Below are 15,348 nucleotides of genomic sequence, written 5' to 3' on the forward strand. Positions count from 1 at the left end.
TGGTGTAACTCTTTTCACCACTTTTGGTTGTGGTGCTTGTTCCGTCTGGAACTCCAACCTTCTCTTTCTCCTAATGGGGGGAAGGGTGCTTATTTTTCCTGTCCCCTGCTGAATGAAGATACGCTTTTGCGTATGGTCCACATCAGTTGCTTGTAGCTCTTCCTCAAACCTATGCTTTTGCATTTGGGAGGTTAGCGAGTGCTCTTCTGTATAAGAGCCTGAAGCTGGGTCGCTTGCAGTTTGTTTCGGCGTCAAAACTTTGTCTGCGTGTTTTTTCGGCTCCGAGGTGACTTTTTTCCTTTTCGGGGCCGAAACCTCTCGGCGTCGATCTGTTTCGGTGCCGCTGTCTCGGCGTCGAGCCGTGTCCACACCGGCATCTCGGTGTCGAGGCTTGTCTCCAGCACTTTCTCGGTCCCGAGAAGGCTGCGTGCCGGTGTCTCGACCGGAGTCGGACGATCTCGGCACTGTTTGGGCCTTTTTCGGTGCCGACGGTCGGTCACCGAATTTATGGGTCGAGCCATGGCCTGGTGGCAGTGGCGTCCCCTGGGCCTTGTAAATGTTTCTTTGTGTGGTTTTCGACGTCTTACTCACGGTTTGTGTATCGACGAATCCTTCGGAGTCTGAGTCTTGGATCGAGAAGGTACCTTCTTCTTCCTGTTCCTCGAACTCCCGTTGGGCTGTCGGTGCGGACGCCATTTGAAGTCTTCTGGCTCGACGGTCTCGGAGTGTTTTTCGGGACCGGAACGCACGACAGGCCTCGCAGGTGTCTTCGCTGTGCTCAGGTGACAGGCACAGGTTGCAGACCAAGTGTTGGTCTGTGTAGGGGTATTTATTGTGGCATTTGGGGCAGAAACGGAACGGGGTCCGTTCCATCGGCGTTCTTCAGCACGCGGTCGGGCCGACCAGGCCCCGACGGAGGATCGAAAAACTACCCCGAAGGGCACCGGAGCTCTTCGATCTTCGATGCGATGTGGAATCTAAGTACGCCGATCCCGAACGCAACAATACCGACGAAAATCTTCCAAAATTAGCTAATTTTCCGTTCCGAAACTCGGAGCGACAGGAACACGACCGAACCCGATGGCGGAAAAAAAACAATCGAAGATGGAGTCGACGCCCATGCGCAATGGAGACAAAAGGAGGAGTCACTCGGTCCCGTGACTCGAAAGACTTCTTCGAAGAAAAACAACTTGTAACACTCCGGCCCAACACCAGATGGCGAGCTATTGCAGAACATGCGTATCTACAGCGACAGATGCCATCGAACATCTACTTACCTGATTACGCAGTTCTTGGGTTTGAAACATATATAAAGACATGTTATTTTTCTAAATAGGTCTTGGTTTATTCTTTGAGTGTGTGTCTCATTTATTCTCTGTGTGGGTTCAAAAAAGGCTTAGGCTTTTCGGAGAGTAGTGCTAACTGCTCGCCCACACTACCACAAAATAGAACATTAGCCCTGTCTACTTTTGCCTCTGCAATACCAACTGTGGGATCCACTGGTGTCTGCACAGTATACTTCATTTTAGTGCACTATATGGAGAGCCAGCTTCCTACAGAGGAGTTTATAGTGGAGGGTATACCTTCTTCTCAGATGCACATTGGTCCCACATATCCTCCTTGTGACTACAACAGACCTAGGCCATATTAAAAACACAGTCCCATTCATCCATGAATGGAACTGGTCAGTTCATACTCCAATTGAACTTCATTTCATAGGTAAACCACCAACCACCCAATTTAGATGTTGAGTGTGTCTGCGTGGCTTAAAAAACGCAAGGTCGAAGACATCCAATCATGTAATATGACAATATTTTGCCTGTGGTGCTGTGGGAGGCTTACAAGGTGGTCATAAGGGGACTTAAGATTAGTACTATCACACATCATTAAAGGTCCAACAATATGAAATTACTCAATTAGAAACAGTAGTACATGGGGCTAAGAGAGACTATTATATATATATATATATATATATATATATATATATATATATATATATATATATATAATATTAATACTGAAGTGAAACCTCATAACCTCACGCAGGTGAAGCTGCAACATATGCTGACGAGAATGATTCAAGCATTTAAAAAATATCTAGCAATGCAAAGTCGACTATGAGCAGGTGCTAAAACGAGCAAGCTAACATACTGGTCAATGAGAGGAGAAGATGAGTTCAGAACCACTGCTCAGATAATATGTGGGAATAGATGTTTTCTCTCTCAGCCACAAGATATAGCCAACAAATTTGCACACTTTTACAGTGGCCTAGCCAGGGAGTCCTCCTTTCTCTCGACTTAATAAATACTTAACTTCAATATTGATGCTGGAGTTCTTCCATGACGAGATACCACACTTGACAGCACAATCTCAGATTCCACGAAGGTCCAAGAGGCCATTAAACAATTTACATCTGGCAAATCAATTGGATCCAAATGATTCCTGGATGAATTTTCTAAAAACCTAATTACCCCACTATCTAAGCCCTTTTGGATCTGACTGAAAATGCCAGGAAGACTGGGGCTTGAGATAAGTGAGGCCATGTCATACCCAATCTAAAACCAGACACCCCCTCTAGAAAGTGTGAACCATATCCCCAAATTTTCTTGATAAGTATTGAGACTCCAATTCTTTCCAAAATCCTTGCAACTCATCCGAGTACAGTCATTAAAAATGTATTACAGCATACTAAAGTTACTTCATGTCACACTGGTCTGTCACACAACACCCGATGCACCTTTGCTGCCCTGATGATGGGCGCTCAGCTAAAGGAACGCTTGGTACTCTTGTTAATAGATTATGAAAAAGCTTTTCATAATGTCTTGTGGCACTACCTCTTTGCTCTCTTGAGCCTTGTGGGCTCTGGCTTGTGCTTTCTTGCTCATGTTCAAAGACTCTACTCGAAACCTTTCGACTGAGAAAAGAAGTGAGGCAGGGATGTTCATTCTATACATTACTTTTGTCCATTGCCACTGAACCACTGGCTCATGGGGTTAGACTAAGCAGATCACTGAATTTCGGTGGTCTGATAAGCTATCACACGATGTGGACAACCTCCTCATATACTTGAGTCACACAGTGGAGTAAGGCCCAATCGTGATGAAAACCCTGGAGGAGTTTGGTCAGCTCTCAGGGCTGGTGGTTAACTGAAATCAGACCAGACTTTTTCTCCAGGGTTGAGTAGATTAGTGCCGCCACCCCCAAAAGATCAACTTGCACGTACTGATAAGCTCCGTCAGTGGGGATAAGTTCTCAGTAGAGACATGTGAAACTGGCTGTCACTCCTGCTCTTCATGATGAGCAGAAATGCACTATGAAAAATGATCACTCTTCCAAAACTCCTTTATTCATTGCACAACTATCCATCTTCTCTCCCACAGGGATTGTTACCCACACTGAGTCCTTTTTATGGGGTGTGGGTCATCCTGGAGTATCACCCTGTAAGTGCTGCAAATCAACATTTCAGGGCAGCCTGGGAAAGACTGACCCTGTTTTGTATTACAGTACTACTGAGCTGTACACCTCAATCATAAATAAACAGATTTACTCCTCCCAGTTAGAAGCCTTCCCAGAACCAGCATTTGCAGCATTACTGTGGGGGTTTCCAAAATCACTTTCCTGTGGAAGAGGCAAGGCTTCCACAGGGAACATCCCTAGTAGCAAGGGTAGTTACCACCTTGAAAGCTGAAAAGAGGCACGTGGATAGTCAGAAAAAATGACAGGTCAAACGTCCCAGTGGGAGGGAAATGCGCTATCCAAGGTTGTCTCGCTTTAAGGATTGAGTAGAAGAAACCTTTTTGGAATGACTCTAGGAAAGGGCCCTTGCTGGCATGGTTTACCCCCCCCCTTTCAACACCACTTTTGCCTTATACTGATGAGTGTGCTGGGATCCTGCTACCCAGGCCACAGTTTCAGTGTTCTTTTACAAAATCAGTACCATTATCCCCACTACTGGCACACCCCTGGCACACAATTGTAAAAGGTACCCATGGTACCAAGGGCCCAGCGGCCAGGGAAGGCCCCGAAGGCTGCAGCATGTATTATGCCGCCCTGGGGGACTCCTCACCAAGCACATGCACACTGCCATTGCAGCTTGTGTGTGGTGCTGGTGGGGAGAAAAAGAAAGTCAGGGTGCCATGCCCACAAACCACTGCCTGTGGCATAGGTAAGTCACCCCTTTAGTAGGCCTTACAGCCCTAAGGCAGGGTGCGCTATACCACAGGTGAGGGCATAGCTGCATGAGCAATATGCCTCTACAGTGTCTAAGTCTATTCTTAGACATTTTAAGTGGTGTGTGGCCATACAGAGTATATGGTCTGGGCGTTTGTCATTAGTAACTCCACAGCTCCATAATGGCTTCACTGAATACTGGGAAGTTTTGGTATCAAACCTCTCAGCACAATAAGCCCATACTGATGCCAGTGTTGGACTTATTGAAAAATGCACCCAGAGGGCATCTTAGAGATGCCATCTGTATGTTAGCTAATCTGCTAGTGCTGGGCTGACTTGTTGGTGCGAGCCTGCCACTCCCAGACGATGTTCGACCACATTGAGGGGGTGTGGTGGGGGGTGGGGGGGGGGGGGGGTCGGACGGTTGGCTTGGTGCTGTCAGTGGTCAGAAACAAAGCCTGCACTGGGTGGAGGTGCTCCCCACTTCTGCAACTAGAATATGTCTCTACCAGATATATTGTTACCGAAGGTAAGTAACTTGTACATCTGGTGGAGACTTCTAGTTGCAGATTCCTTACCTTAGAATAGATACCCAAGCAATACCATCCTCAGAGGTGGGCTGCGAACCAAGATCATACTAGAAACGACCAAAGTAGCCACCCCTATGGACCTGGCTATCCAGGCAGTAATGTTTAGTAAATGTGTGCAAGGATTCCCACGTAGCTGCCTGGCAGATATCCAGGACAGGAACTCCGCATGCTAACCCTGTGGAAGCAGCAGTTGCTCTGGTGGAATGAGCGTGCAAGCCCTCAGGGGGTTGCTTCTTTGCCAAAGCGTAGCACATTTTGATTCAAAGAAGTACCCATGGTGAGATGGTATGTTTTTGCACCACCTTCCCTTTCTTCGCACCCACATATCTGACAAAGGGTTGATCGTCCACCCAGAAATCTTTGGAACAATTCAGATAGAACGCCAATGCTCTTTTTGGATTGAAGCAGTGGAGTCTCTCCTCCCCATGAGAAAGATGTGGAGGTGCGTAAAAAGTAGGCAAAGTGATGGACTGCCCTACATGAAAAGGTGTAACAACTCTGGGAAGGAATGAAGCCTTAGTGCGTAACACCACTTTGTCAGGGTGCACAAACAAAAATGGGGGCTTAGAAGATGGAGCCTGAAGCTCACTCACTCTGCAAGCAGTAGTGTTGGCAACAAGAAAAACAGTTATTAAAGTAAGGAGCCATAATGGACAATTGTGCATCGGCTCAAAGGAAGTACACGTTAAGTAAGTAAGGACAAGACTGAGGTCCCACTGAGGCCTGATAAACTGAGTGGGAGGAAGCAAATGGGTGAGCCAATTAAGGAATCGACTAACAATAGGAGACTATTGAGTGAAGGCTGATCAGGCACTTTATGAAAGTGCTGAGATAGCCAATAAATAGCTCTTAAGGGTGCCCAAAGCACAGCCCTGCTGGGCCAAAGAGAAAGAATGAACAAAAGAACTGCAGAAAAAGGAGCAGAGAGGGGAATCAAAGGACTTGTTGGTACACCATGCCACAAATTTATGCCAATGACCGGCATATACCGTTTTGGTGGAGGGAAGCCTGGCTGCCACAATTACATCACAGACTTCGGGTGGAAAGTCAAAAGCTGTCAACTGCTGCCCCTCAATCTCCACGCATGAAGGCGGAGATAGGACAGGTTCGGGAGGAGAACCGTCCCCTGCTGCTGCGACAGAAGATCCTCCCGAAGGGGCAGTCTGAGTGGAGGATCAGTGGCCATGCTCAATAGCTCTGGACACTGTACTCTCCGTGCCCAGTCCGAAGCCACCAACATCACTTGGGTCCGGTCATTCTTGATCTTCATGAGAATTCTAGACAGAAGTGGTATAGGTGGAAAGACATATAGGAGGCCAGAGTTCCACTCGAGATGAAGTGTCTCCAAGCGAGTGCGGCCTTGGAAACTCCAACGCGCAGAACAGCTGACATTGCACGTTCTCTACAGGAGGCAAACAAATCTAACCAAGGCTCTCCCCACTGTTGAAAGAGACACTGTGCCACCTCCAGATGGAGATGACATTCGTGATCGATAATGCATCGACTGCTGAGTTCGTCTGCTCTGGTGTTCAGAGAGTCCACCAGATGCTGAACCACTAGGGTGATGTCCTGATGTGCCAGCCATGACCAGAGGCGCAGCGCCTCCTGACAAAGGGTCCAGGACCTTACTCCGCCCTGTTTGTTGCAGTACCACATGGCAGTAGTGACCCGCTGGAGATGTGGTGTGGACCAGTATCAAATACTTGAGTTTCCTGTTTTTGATGCCAAGGGGTGTCCCCTAAAACATGGCAAAATCAGGTGCAATAAGGAGGAGCTAAGAACACAGGATAAAGATGAATTATGGATTCTCTTCTTGAGTCGTAAATTTCGAAGGTTATGACCGGTACATTATTATTATTTTTTTTTTACGTACACTGGCTGCATATCCGAAAGCGACATGGTTGATGTGGAATATCAACATTATTGCATCTCATACTCAACGTCCCTCTGGTAATCGAGTAACATGGTGTTAAATGCTGAATATGATTTACATTATTGTAGTAACTAAACAACTCAATATACAGGAATGATGCATGGGATTCCCCCCTTAAAGAGGATAACGTGGAATGCAATGATGGGGGTGCAAGATTTTCTCCTGTAAAAGTAGAACAAGGTGTCCATGTGATTAGCTAGTGCTGCAAAGCTTTCGTATTTGTCAAACTGGGAATTCTGAAAACAACAGCCTTCATATGCTATGGAGGTTGTAACTGGATATGACAATGCCAGATCTCTCCTGTGTTATATGGAAGGAAAGTGTCCTGAGATCACCACACACAGGCAGGAATATTTTATATTCATGACTATCAATGAAGAAATAGGTAAATATGATCAGGGTAATTTACCCAGGGCCACTGAAATTATGCAAATGTGTGGCCACAGTATTTTGCATAACTATGTTTGCTGCATTATCTATCACCTGCTACATAATCTGCAGTTTTTAACAAAAAAATGTGCTTCTTGTTCAAACGGTTCAAAAGTTACTAACACAGGAACATGTCTTGCGACGTAGCACGAAGGTCCTTCGCAAAGATTCACTGGGTACTTTTCTGTTGCAATATTTAGCTAATAAACTGGTGCCAATCATGTGGAACCAATGCCCAGAAAGTGTTAACAAGTGAAAAAATTACACAATAACAAAGTACTTTGATCACAAAATGTGCCTCCTTATGCCACATAATTTGCCTTTTCTTGCTGCATTATTTACTAAACCCTGCAGCATAATCTGGCCCTCCCCTGCCACAATTTCAGTGGTCCTGCATTTACCTAAAATATAATCTAGAGACTTCGTATGTGTTGAGATTACTGAAAATAAATGCACTGGTTTTATTTGGCTCCTACCTTACTTCATCTGCACTCACATGTGCATATCCCTTGCTTTGCTAGCTCACATACATCTGCCTCTGCTAGCCTCCTGATCTGAACCGGACACACACAAATCACTTCATCTTCAAAGCGTCTAGGTGCGTTACCTTCTAGGTAGCTTAACAAGGCTGGGATCTCTTTTTCCCAGATATGACTCACTGCTGGATGGATATTTGGTTGCATCACACCCAAGAGGCGCAGCCCGGCCACAGCTCTTCCATCTCCCAGATATGGACATGAAGATATGACCTGAAAAAGAAAGTAGGAACTTTTGCAGCTACACAAAGTGATTGAAATTTCATTAAACATTTCTGACAGATAAAACAGTCATCAGAACAATACTGGAGAAGTGCTTTAATATTAGTATTATGACTTCACAATGAAATATGTTAAATCTTACATGCAGCAGAATGAACGTGGTTAAATGAAGAAAGAGTAACTAACTTTCAGTAACAGTGGTGGATACTATACCTTCCCACAGATTCCTCACTCTATCAATCAGGGTTTTTTATAAAGCATGACTACTCACCTGTGAGGGTCTCAAGGAGCTGAGGGGGAGGTAGGGGAGAGATGTGGATTTGTGGATTAGTTAAAGAGCCAGGTCTTGAGGTCGTTCCTGAATTGCAACATTGATGGTGATTGTCTGAGGGGTAGAGGCAGGGAGTTCCAGGTTTGCGCAGCGAGGTAGGAGAAGGATCTTCGTACAGCTGTGGTCTTGCGGATCCGTGGGATGGTGGCCAGGACCAGTCTGGTTGGAGTGCAGAAGGAGAATCAGTGGATGAGGTATGCAGGTTTGGCATTGTGCAGGGCTTTGTAAGCATGCGTGAGGAGCTTGAAGGTAATTCTTTTGTTGCTAGGTGACCAGTGAAGGTCTCAGTTGGCCAGTGATGTGGCTCCGGCAGGGGATGTCCAGGATGAGTCTGGCGGTGATGTTCTGGATGTTCTGCATGAAAGTGAAGGAGAGACTCCATCGCTTTGATCCCAAAAGACCACTGAGCTTTTACATCACTTGCACTAAAGGTGGATAATCAGCTATGAATAACTTCCTCATGTTATACTTGATCCCGAAACATTTTCTCCCTCAATAGCTTTAAAAAAACACCGGTGGTAGAACCAAAAGGCACTGACCGGGCCTCTGTGAGCTCAGAATATGACAACACGTGAAAATGTAGTGTGTCAATCTGCGTGCTGGCATCAGTTTCTATAATGTATTCAGTGCTCCATTAAAACATGGAGAGGAACCAAGAAAGCATCACTGACACCCGCAATACAGCATTTGATAAGTTTGCATGACTAAGGATAATTCCTCTAACTCACAGGGGACAAGGTAGAGCACTGAGGAACCTTTGGAGATATACAGTATCCACAGCAAATATTGTTACTGAAGGCATGTAACTTTTTCTTCTGATGAATACTTCTTCCTGCAGATGTCTGAATAAGTCTCAAAGCAATACAATCCAGGAAATGGAACTGGAATGTAAGGCGCATATGCTTGCTTATGGATGCAAGGTTGACCGAGTGGCTATCCCGCAGATGTCAACCACTGTAACAAACCAGTTACTTGCCTTCAGTAATGCTCTTTCTGGTGGACACAACATCCAAATCCTCACCTTTGGAATGTTTTTCAGGCACCAGACTGGATCCAGATGTTTTTCAGCATGGCCCCTACATGCCAGTAGGTGGTGCTGTGCGTTTCTGCATCAAATTTGCTCCGACACAGAAGTGGCGGTCAGAACGGGATATAGGCACCACCCAGTGTGGTGACCTCAGTATGTTTCTGGACACCACCCGTACCTTCTGACACGGAGCCCAAAGACCAATTGTTCCGTGGCTAGATAAGCTATTCACTAGAAAGAGCATTACCACAGGTAATCAACTTGTTCTTCTGATGAATACTACTAACCACAGCTTTCTCACCTTTAGAATAGATACCAAACCAGTACCTTCCCCGGTGATGAGCCTGTGGAATGACTCAGACGTCATGCAGAACAGAATGGCCAGTATGTCCTTGCAGTTGGCTGTCAAGGCATTGGTGATTTGTGAATGTGTGCAATGACGCTCATTCAGTAGCCTGACAAATATCCAGACCAGAAACTACGCGTACCAGCACAGAATTAGCAGGCTCAGCTCTGGTGGGCTCCGACCTCAATCGCTAAGAGAGATGCTTCTTGCCCACTGCGTAGCAAAATTTTATGCAATCAACCAGAATAGTGTCCTCTTCTGCACTGCCTTTCTTTGCCTTAGAGATCCATCACAAAGAGCTGATTATCCAATTACAACAAATATTAAACACTAAAATGTAGTCAAATTATGAAAGAATAAAATCTTGTATTTTTTTGGTGGTACACTTAATGCAAGATCTTTCCTATTGGGCATCATCAAAAACTCATGCCTTTCTTTATATCTTGATTTAACTTCTTACAGGATAGTAATCCTTTGTCTTTGGTTGTCGAACTACCACCCATGCTTGGATCCAATGCTACTTGTGAAGTACTCCACCAGTGTCCAACTGATAACTTCACAGAATTTCTCTGTACTTCACAAACTTATTCAGGGTCTCTGAAGTTTGGAAAACCTTTCCTTACTAAAAATCGATTAACTTCTACCCAATCTCCAACTCTGTCTTCATGTCATCACATTTGTCTTAGCATATACTCTTTTTCATATTGGAATTAACATGAGCCGTTTTCCACAACTCAATCATCAGGTCTCCTTCTCTAGCATACAATGTTATCATCCAAAATGTACACAATTCCGTGGATGCTTCCCTTCCTCTCATCAGCCCATGGTTTCCGTCTGAAACCCAGCAGGAAAGTGGCATCAGCATCATCGCCGGCTCGTAATCAACAGGAAGCACCAGCACCCTCCCAATGCTCACTGTCTGCACTGCGAATGTGCTGGGCAGGGAGACCGTTTGGAAAAAGTTTTTGAATAAATATCTTCTGGAAACATTAAATTAGATTTTAGTAGTTGGTCCAATGACAGGTTCAACTGTAACCCATATAGACAAATGATCAACCAGTACAGCAAAATATCTCATGTGAGGAGGCAAAATATGATATGGACCCAAAAACAATTCCTAATCTTTGCCGAGCTCTACTCTAACAAGGTGTAATTGACTACTGTAATCCTTATCTTAGAATAGATACCAAAGGAATAACTCCCCAGAGGTGGGTCTGCTAAACTAATCTAAAATAGAAGGTCCTGGAGGACGGAACTGTTAAAATGCCCATTATCATGCACCTAACTTTCCAGGCATTAGAGATTGGTACACCCTCGCGGAGATGCCCACGTCGCAGCCTGACACAACCAGGACTGGGGCTCTGCGAGCTAACGCAGTGGTCGTAGCCATGACCCTGGTGGAATGACCACACAAGCCCTCAGGGGGGGCTTCTTGGCCACTGCATTGCATATTTTGATGCAGAATACAGTCCATCTTGAGATGGTTCTTTTCTGCATAGCTTCATTTCTTTGCTCCAGTAAACCCAATGAAAATGTGATCCTTCAGCCGGAACTCTTTGGTATGTTCAATGTAATGTAGAACAAAAGCACACTTTTTGGGCCCAGGCAGTTGAGTTGCATCTCTTCTGTGAAGGGGTGAGGCGGAGCAAATAAAAAGTCTGCAGTGTGATGGTCAGACCAACATGGGATGGAGTCACTACCTTTGGTGTGAAAGAGGTGTGAACCAGTTTGTCTGGGAAGAATGTAATGAGTGGAGAACACACAGAGAGAAGGCCTGCAGTTCGCTAACCCTCCTGGCCGAAGTAATGGCCACTAGAAAGGCCTTTTTGATGGTTAAAAGCTGTAGAGAGCAAATGTGCAGAGGCTTAAAAGGGCGAGCACATCAAGATTGTTAGGAGCAGGTTCAAGGTAAATTGGGGCATGAGTGGTCATGGAGGGAACATACGTTGGAAATCTTTTAGGAACTGATTCACAACCAACAGTGAAAAGCTGGCGGAAGAGAGTATTCTCTTGCCAAGGGTGTCCAAGCTTCTTGGATTCCCTACCCAGTGGTGTGGAAGGGAATGTCCCAGGGTTGACCATGGATGTGGAGGGCCTACACAACCAGGCTCTCCGGGATGGGGTGCTGGGTGAGGTAAGCACGGTTCCCAGCAGTGGGGTGATGGTGGTGGGAAATTGTTCATGCAAGGCTTGGCCCAGGCCCCAAGCAGAACATCAGTGAGGGCTTTCTTAAAAGGGAGAAGCCATTCTGAGGGGTCAACCAGGTTGAAGCCCCTCTGTGAAGACATAGCATCTTGACTGCCATTGAGGGCAGTATAAATTCCACAATCCCAGCAGACCTCATAACCAACATAGCAAATGAGGCTCCTTCCACACTAGGAAAGTCCAGGACATTGTCTAGGGAGGTGCTACCGTAATTAGTTGTGTGCAGTCTCATTAAGGGGATTTGCATATCGATAAGGATCTTCAGGACCTAGCTAGGCCTGTCAAAAAAAGCAGGACCTGCTCTTACTCTGAAGGTCGGAGTTCCACACCACCGGGAACAATGTGGCTGGAACGGGAGGTCTTGCAGTCAGTCATTCTGAATCCAGTGGGCTTGACTGGTGATGAGGGAGGACCCCGCCTGCGGTGTTCCAGCTGAACCCAAGGGGCCCGAAGGCGCTCCAGAGGGGTCAGACCACCCAAAAATACAGTGCATGGCCTTATAATAATCTTGGAGTTGGGAAGGGGTCACTCTGGCTGCTGGAAACCCAGGGAGGCGCAGAGGCTCTGAGTGGGAATGACACCTATAGTGACGCTGTTCCTGCACCTCATCTGATGACTTGGATCAGCACAGTGAAGTCAGAAAGCCCTCTGACCTCTTAGCATCCTTAGATTTCTTGTGGGATTTACCCAACTGTGTCGAGCAGGATGACGGGCATCAGGAATCACTCTGTAAATGGGTCCGAGAACTTCGTTGTGACCAGGTACTGGAACGTCGTGGAGGCAACAGACTTCTGGCTACCAGAAGTTTCAGGGAGTATTGCCTCAGCACCTTGGGTTTTATAGTGTGGCAGTCTTCACAAGTCTTAGAACCGTGGTCCGGCTCCAAGCACCAAAGATAAACTAGGTGGGGGTCTGTCACAGACATTGGATGGTGGCAGGAGCTGTAGCATTTGAACCTCACCATTTTCTGGAGGGATATCCAACACATACCGGGAGACAAAATCCCAAGAAGGGCCAGGCAAAGTCCAATAAGGTTGTGCAAAAAGTGGACAGAGGTAGCTTTCTCTGGATCTGCACTGACTGGAAGACCTGATGTCAGCATGCAGGGGTGGCGCATCCATAGGCACTGCTCCTGTCACTTCTGGCGCAGGTCATGTCAAGCTGATTGATGCCACCTACCAATATGCAGAGGTACTGCTCGAGAAGTTTCTGGATCCAGTCTGATAGTCTCTATCAGGTATCTGTTATTCTTCCTAACTTGTCCTGAAAAACTTTGTTATTTTTCATCAAAACACTCTTCAATACAGAAATTATTCTCAAGTGAACTTACTCAATTTTTCCAATTATAATAGGTCTGTCTAAACCAGGTTGTATGGCCATATTAAATTCTGCTTGGGGTAACCAACCTATAGCATTAATACCTTTCTTTGCTACATATGCTTTTCCTTTGGTGGATTCATCCAAAACTTCAACAGTAGCCCCAAAATATCCAATGAGGTCTATTCTACTGTGTAAAACAGCAACAGTTAGTGCATTAGGGACAAACAATATTTTACCAGTCCATAACTGACCAAACGTCTCCTGAGACACAATGGTAATGTGTGCTCCGGTATCCACCAGAAGTTTGATTTCTTTACCCTCTCTAATTACATCAATGTCTTGATCAGAAGTGTGCCTCTCTGTCTACAATTTCATACCTCACAACTAGATCTCTTTCTTATCATCTATATATCTTCACTTGCACATTCTTCTATAAGTACACAATATGCTGAAAACATGATCAGTCTTACCACAATTTCTACATTGTTAGCCTAATGCTGGACAATTCTTAAAAGAAGAAATATGTGTAGAACCACATCTAAAACAAATAACTTTATGAGACTGTCTAAATTGAATATCTGGACAAGTAATATTTGATGAACTGTGCTACTTGTTATCAGAAACATTACTACTGAAAGATTTAATAGCTACCACCACCGAAACTGCAGTATTGCCTAAAGAAACTTCAAGTTGCTTAGCATCATTACAAGAAAGCTTAATGCTTTTAGCAATGTCAACTGCTTTTTCAAGTGAGTAATGTTTATATGACCAAAATACTTCTTGATTCTTTTTTAATAGCATCTTGCAATTAACTGATCTCTGATTGTGAAACACACACCTTGCTGCCAGCATTTTCAATGTAGTGATACATGAATCAGTGCTTACATTAGGCTTGGGGAGTTCTTTGTCCTCTGCTGCGGAGGCGGTCCTCTGGGGGTTTCTAGAGGTTGCTGGTCCTGCAGGCTGCGTCCCATTTTTGGAGCAGGGGTCTTTGAAGCAGCAGGCAGGTCAGTAGGGCTGTGGCCAAATCAGTTGTCTGGAGTTTTCATTGCTGGGGACGACCTAATAGCCTTCTTCTGGCTTTTTTCTTCTTAAGTCTCCAGCAATCTGATGAGCGAAGGTTCAGGGGAGCCCTTAAATACTAGTTTTAGGGGTGTTGCAGGGTTCAGGTGACTACCCTTTTTTAGTGTCTGCAGCTTCAACGACCCCTGCTCCAAGAAGGCAACACATCCTGCAGGACCAGCAACCTCTACAAACCCCCAGAGGACTAACTCCCCAGCAGAGGACCAAGAACTTCAGAGGACAGAAGCCCTGACCAGCAGAAATCTTCAAAAAGACTCCAGAACAGCCCTGGATCCGCAAGCCTTGCCCACTCTTCACCTGGTGCCCGGAGTCCAGGTGGCCCATCGGTCCAGAGAAGGTCTCCAGGTGATTCAGACCTCGAGTCCACCCTGGGTTGACCCCTCCTGGCCAACACAATGATGCCTACAGCCTGGATCCGGGGGACCTCTCAGACCACGACAGGCTCGGACGAAGATTCCCGTTGCTCAAGTAGAACTCTGAACCAGCAGGTTGCCTGTCCTTGGGGAATCCGACTGACAGTCCAGAAACATGTGCCTCTCCTGCCTATCCAGCCTTTGGTTTACATGAACCAACCTCCAGGACCCAGCCTGCAGCATCTTTTGTAGGGGTCCCCACATTGAAAAGCATTGGGCGCCCAGCTCTGTGTTTGCACATTGCAACAGGCTGTCCATGTGCCGCTGAGGGTGAAAGGAGTGAGCAGCAGATTGCTGGTGCTGAGAGGCCCAAGGATCTGGCCTTAGCTTGAGAGTCCTTGAACCGCTCAAGCACCGAGACTGCCTTTTCTCCAAAAAGGCATGAGCCATCAAAGGGCATGTCCATCAGGTTTGTCTGGACTTCCCCTGAAAAGCCAGTCGTACGAAGCCAGGCTTGGCGACTAAGCCACTATCAATGAACTCACCCTGCCTAGCGAGTCAGTCGTATCCAAACCACACCGAATCGTAAACTTGGCTGCACCCCTCCCATCTTTGACAGCTTCAGTAAGAGTGTCCTGCATGCCCTCTGGGACCTGGGGGCAGCACCTGTGCCACTGTATCCCATAAAGAATGGGAAAAACGGCCCAACAGGCATGAGGTGTTCATGGACCTCAGTGTCAGGCTGGAGGAAGAAAACATTTTCTTCCCAAGTTGGTCCAGCCTCTTGGATTCCCTATCTGGGG

At 46.1% G+C, this 15,348-nt stretch overlaps 1 protein-coding gene across 1 annotated transcript in view; it reads right to left on the minus strand.

Moving 5' to 3' along the window:
* The window catches only part of MROH1 (maestro heat like repeat family member 1), a 1,237,492-nt gene that overhangs the window by 661,786 nt on the left and 560,358 nt on the right, over positions 1-15,348 (minus strand). Inside the window, exon 17 of the mRNA XM_069221041.1 lies at positions 7,730-7,871. Within this exon, the coding sequence (XP_069077142.1) occupies positions 7,730-7,871 (142 nt within the window). The remainder of the gene's footprint in view (positions 1-7,729; positions 7,872-15,348) is intronic.

Source organism: Pleurodeles waltl, chromosome 2_2 (assembly GCF_031143425.1).
Source record: "Pleurodeles waltl isolate 20211129_DDA chromosome 2_2, aPleWal1.hap1.20221129, whole genome shotgun sequence".
NCBI lineage: Eukaryota > Metazoa > Chordata > Amphibia > Caudata > Salamandridae > Pleurodeles > Pleurodeles waltl.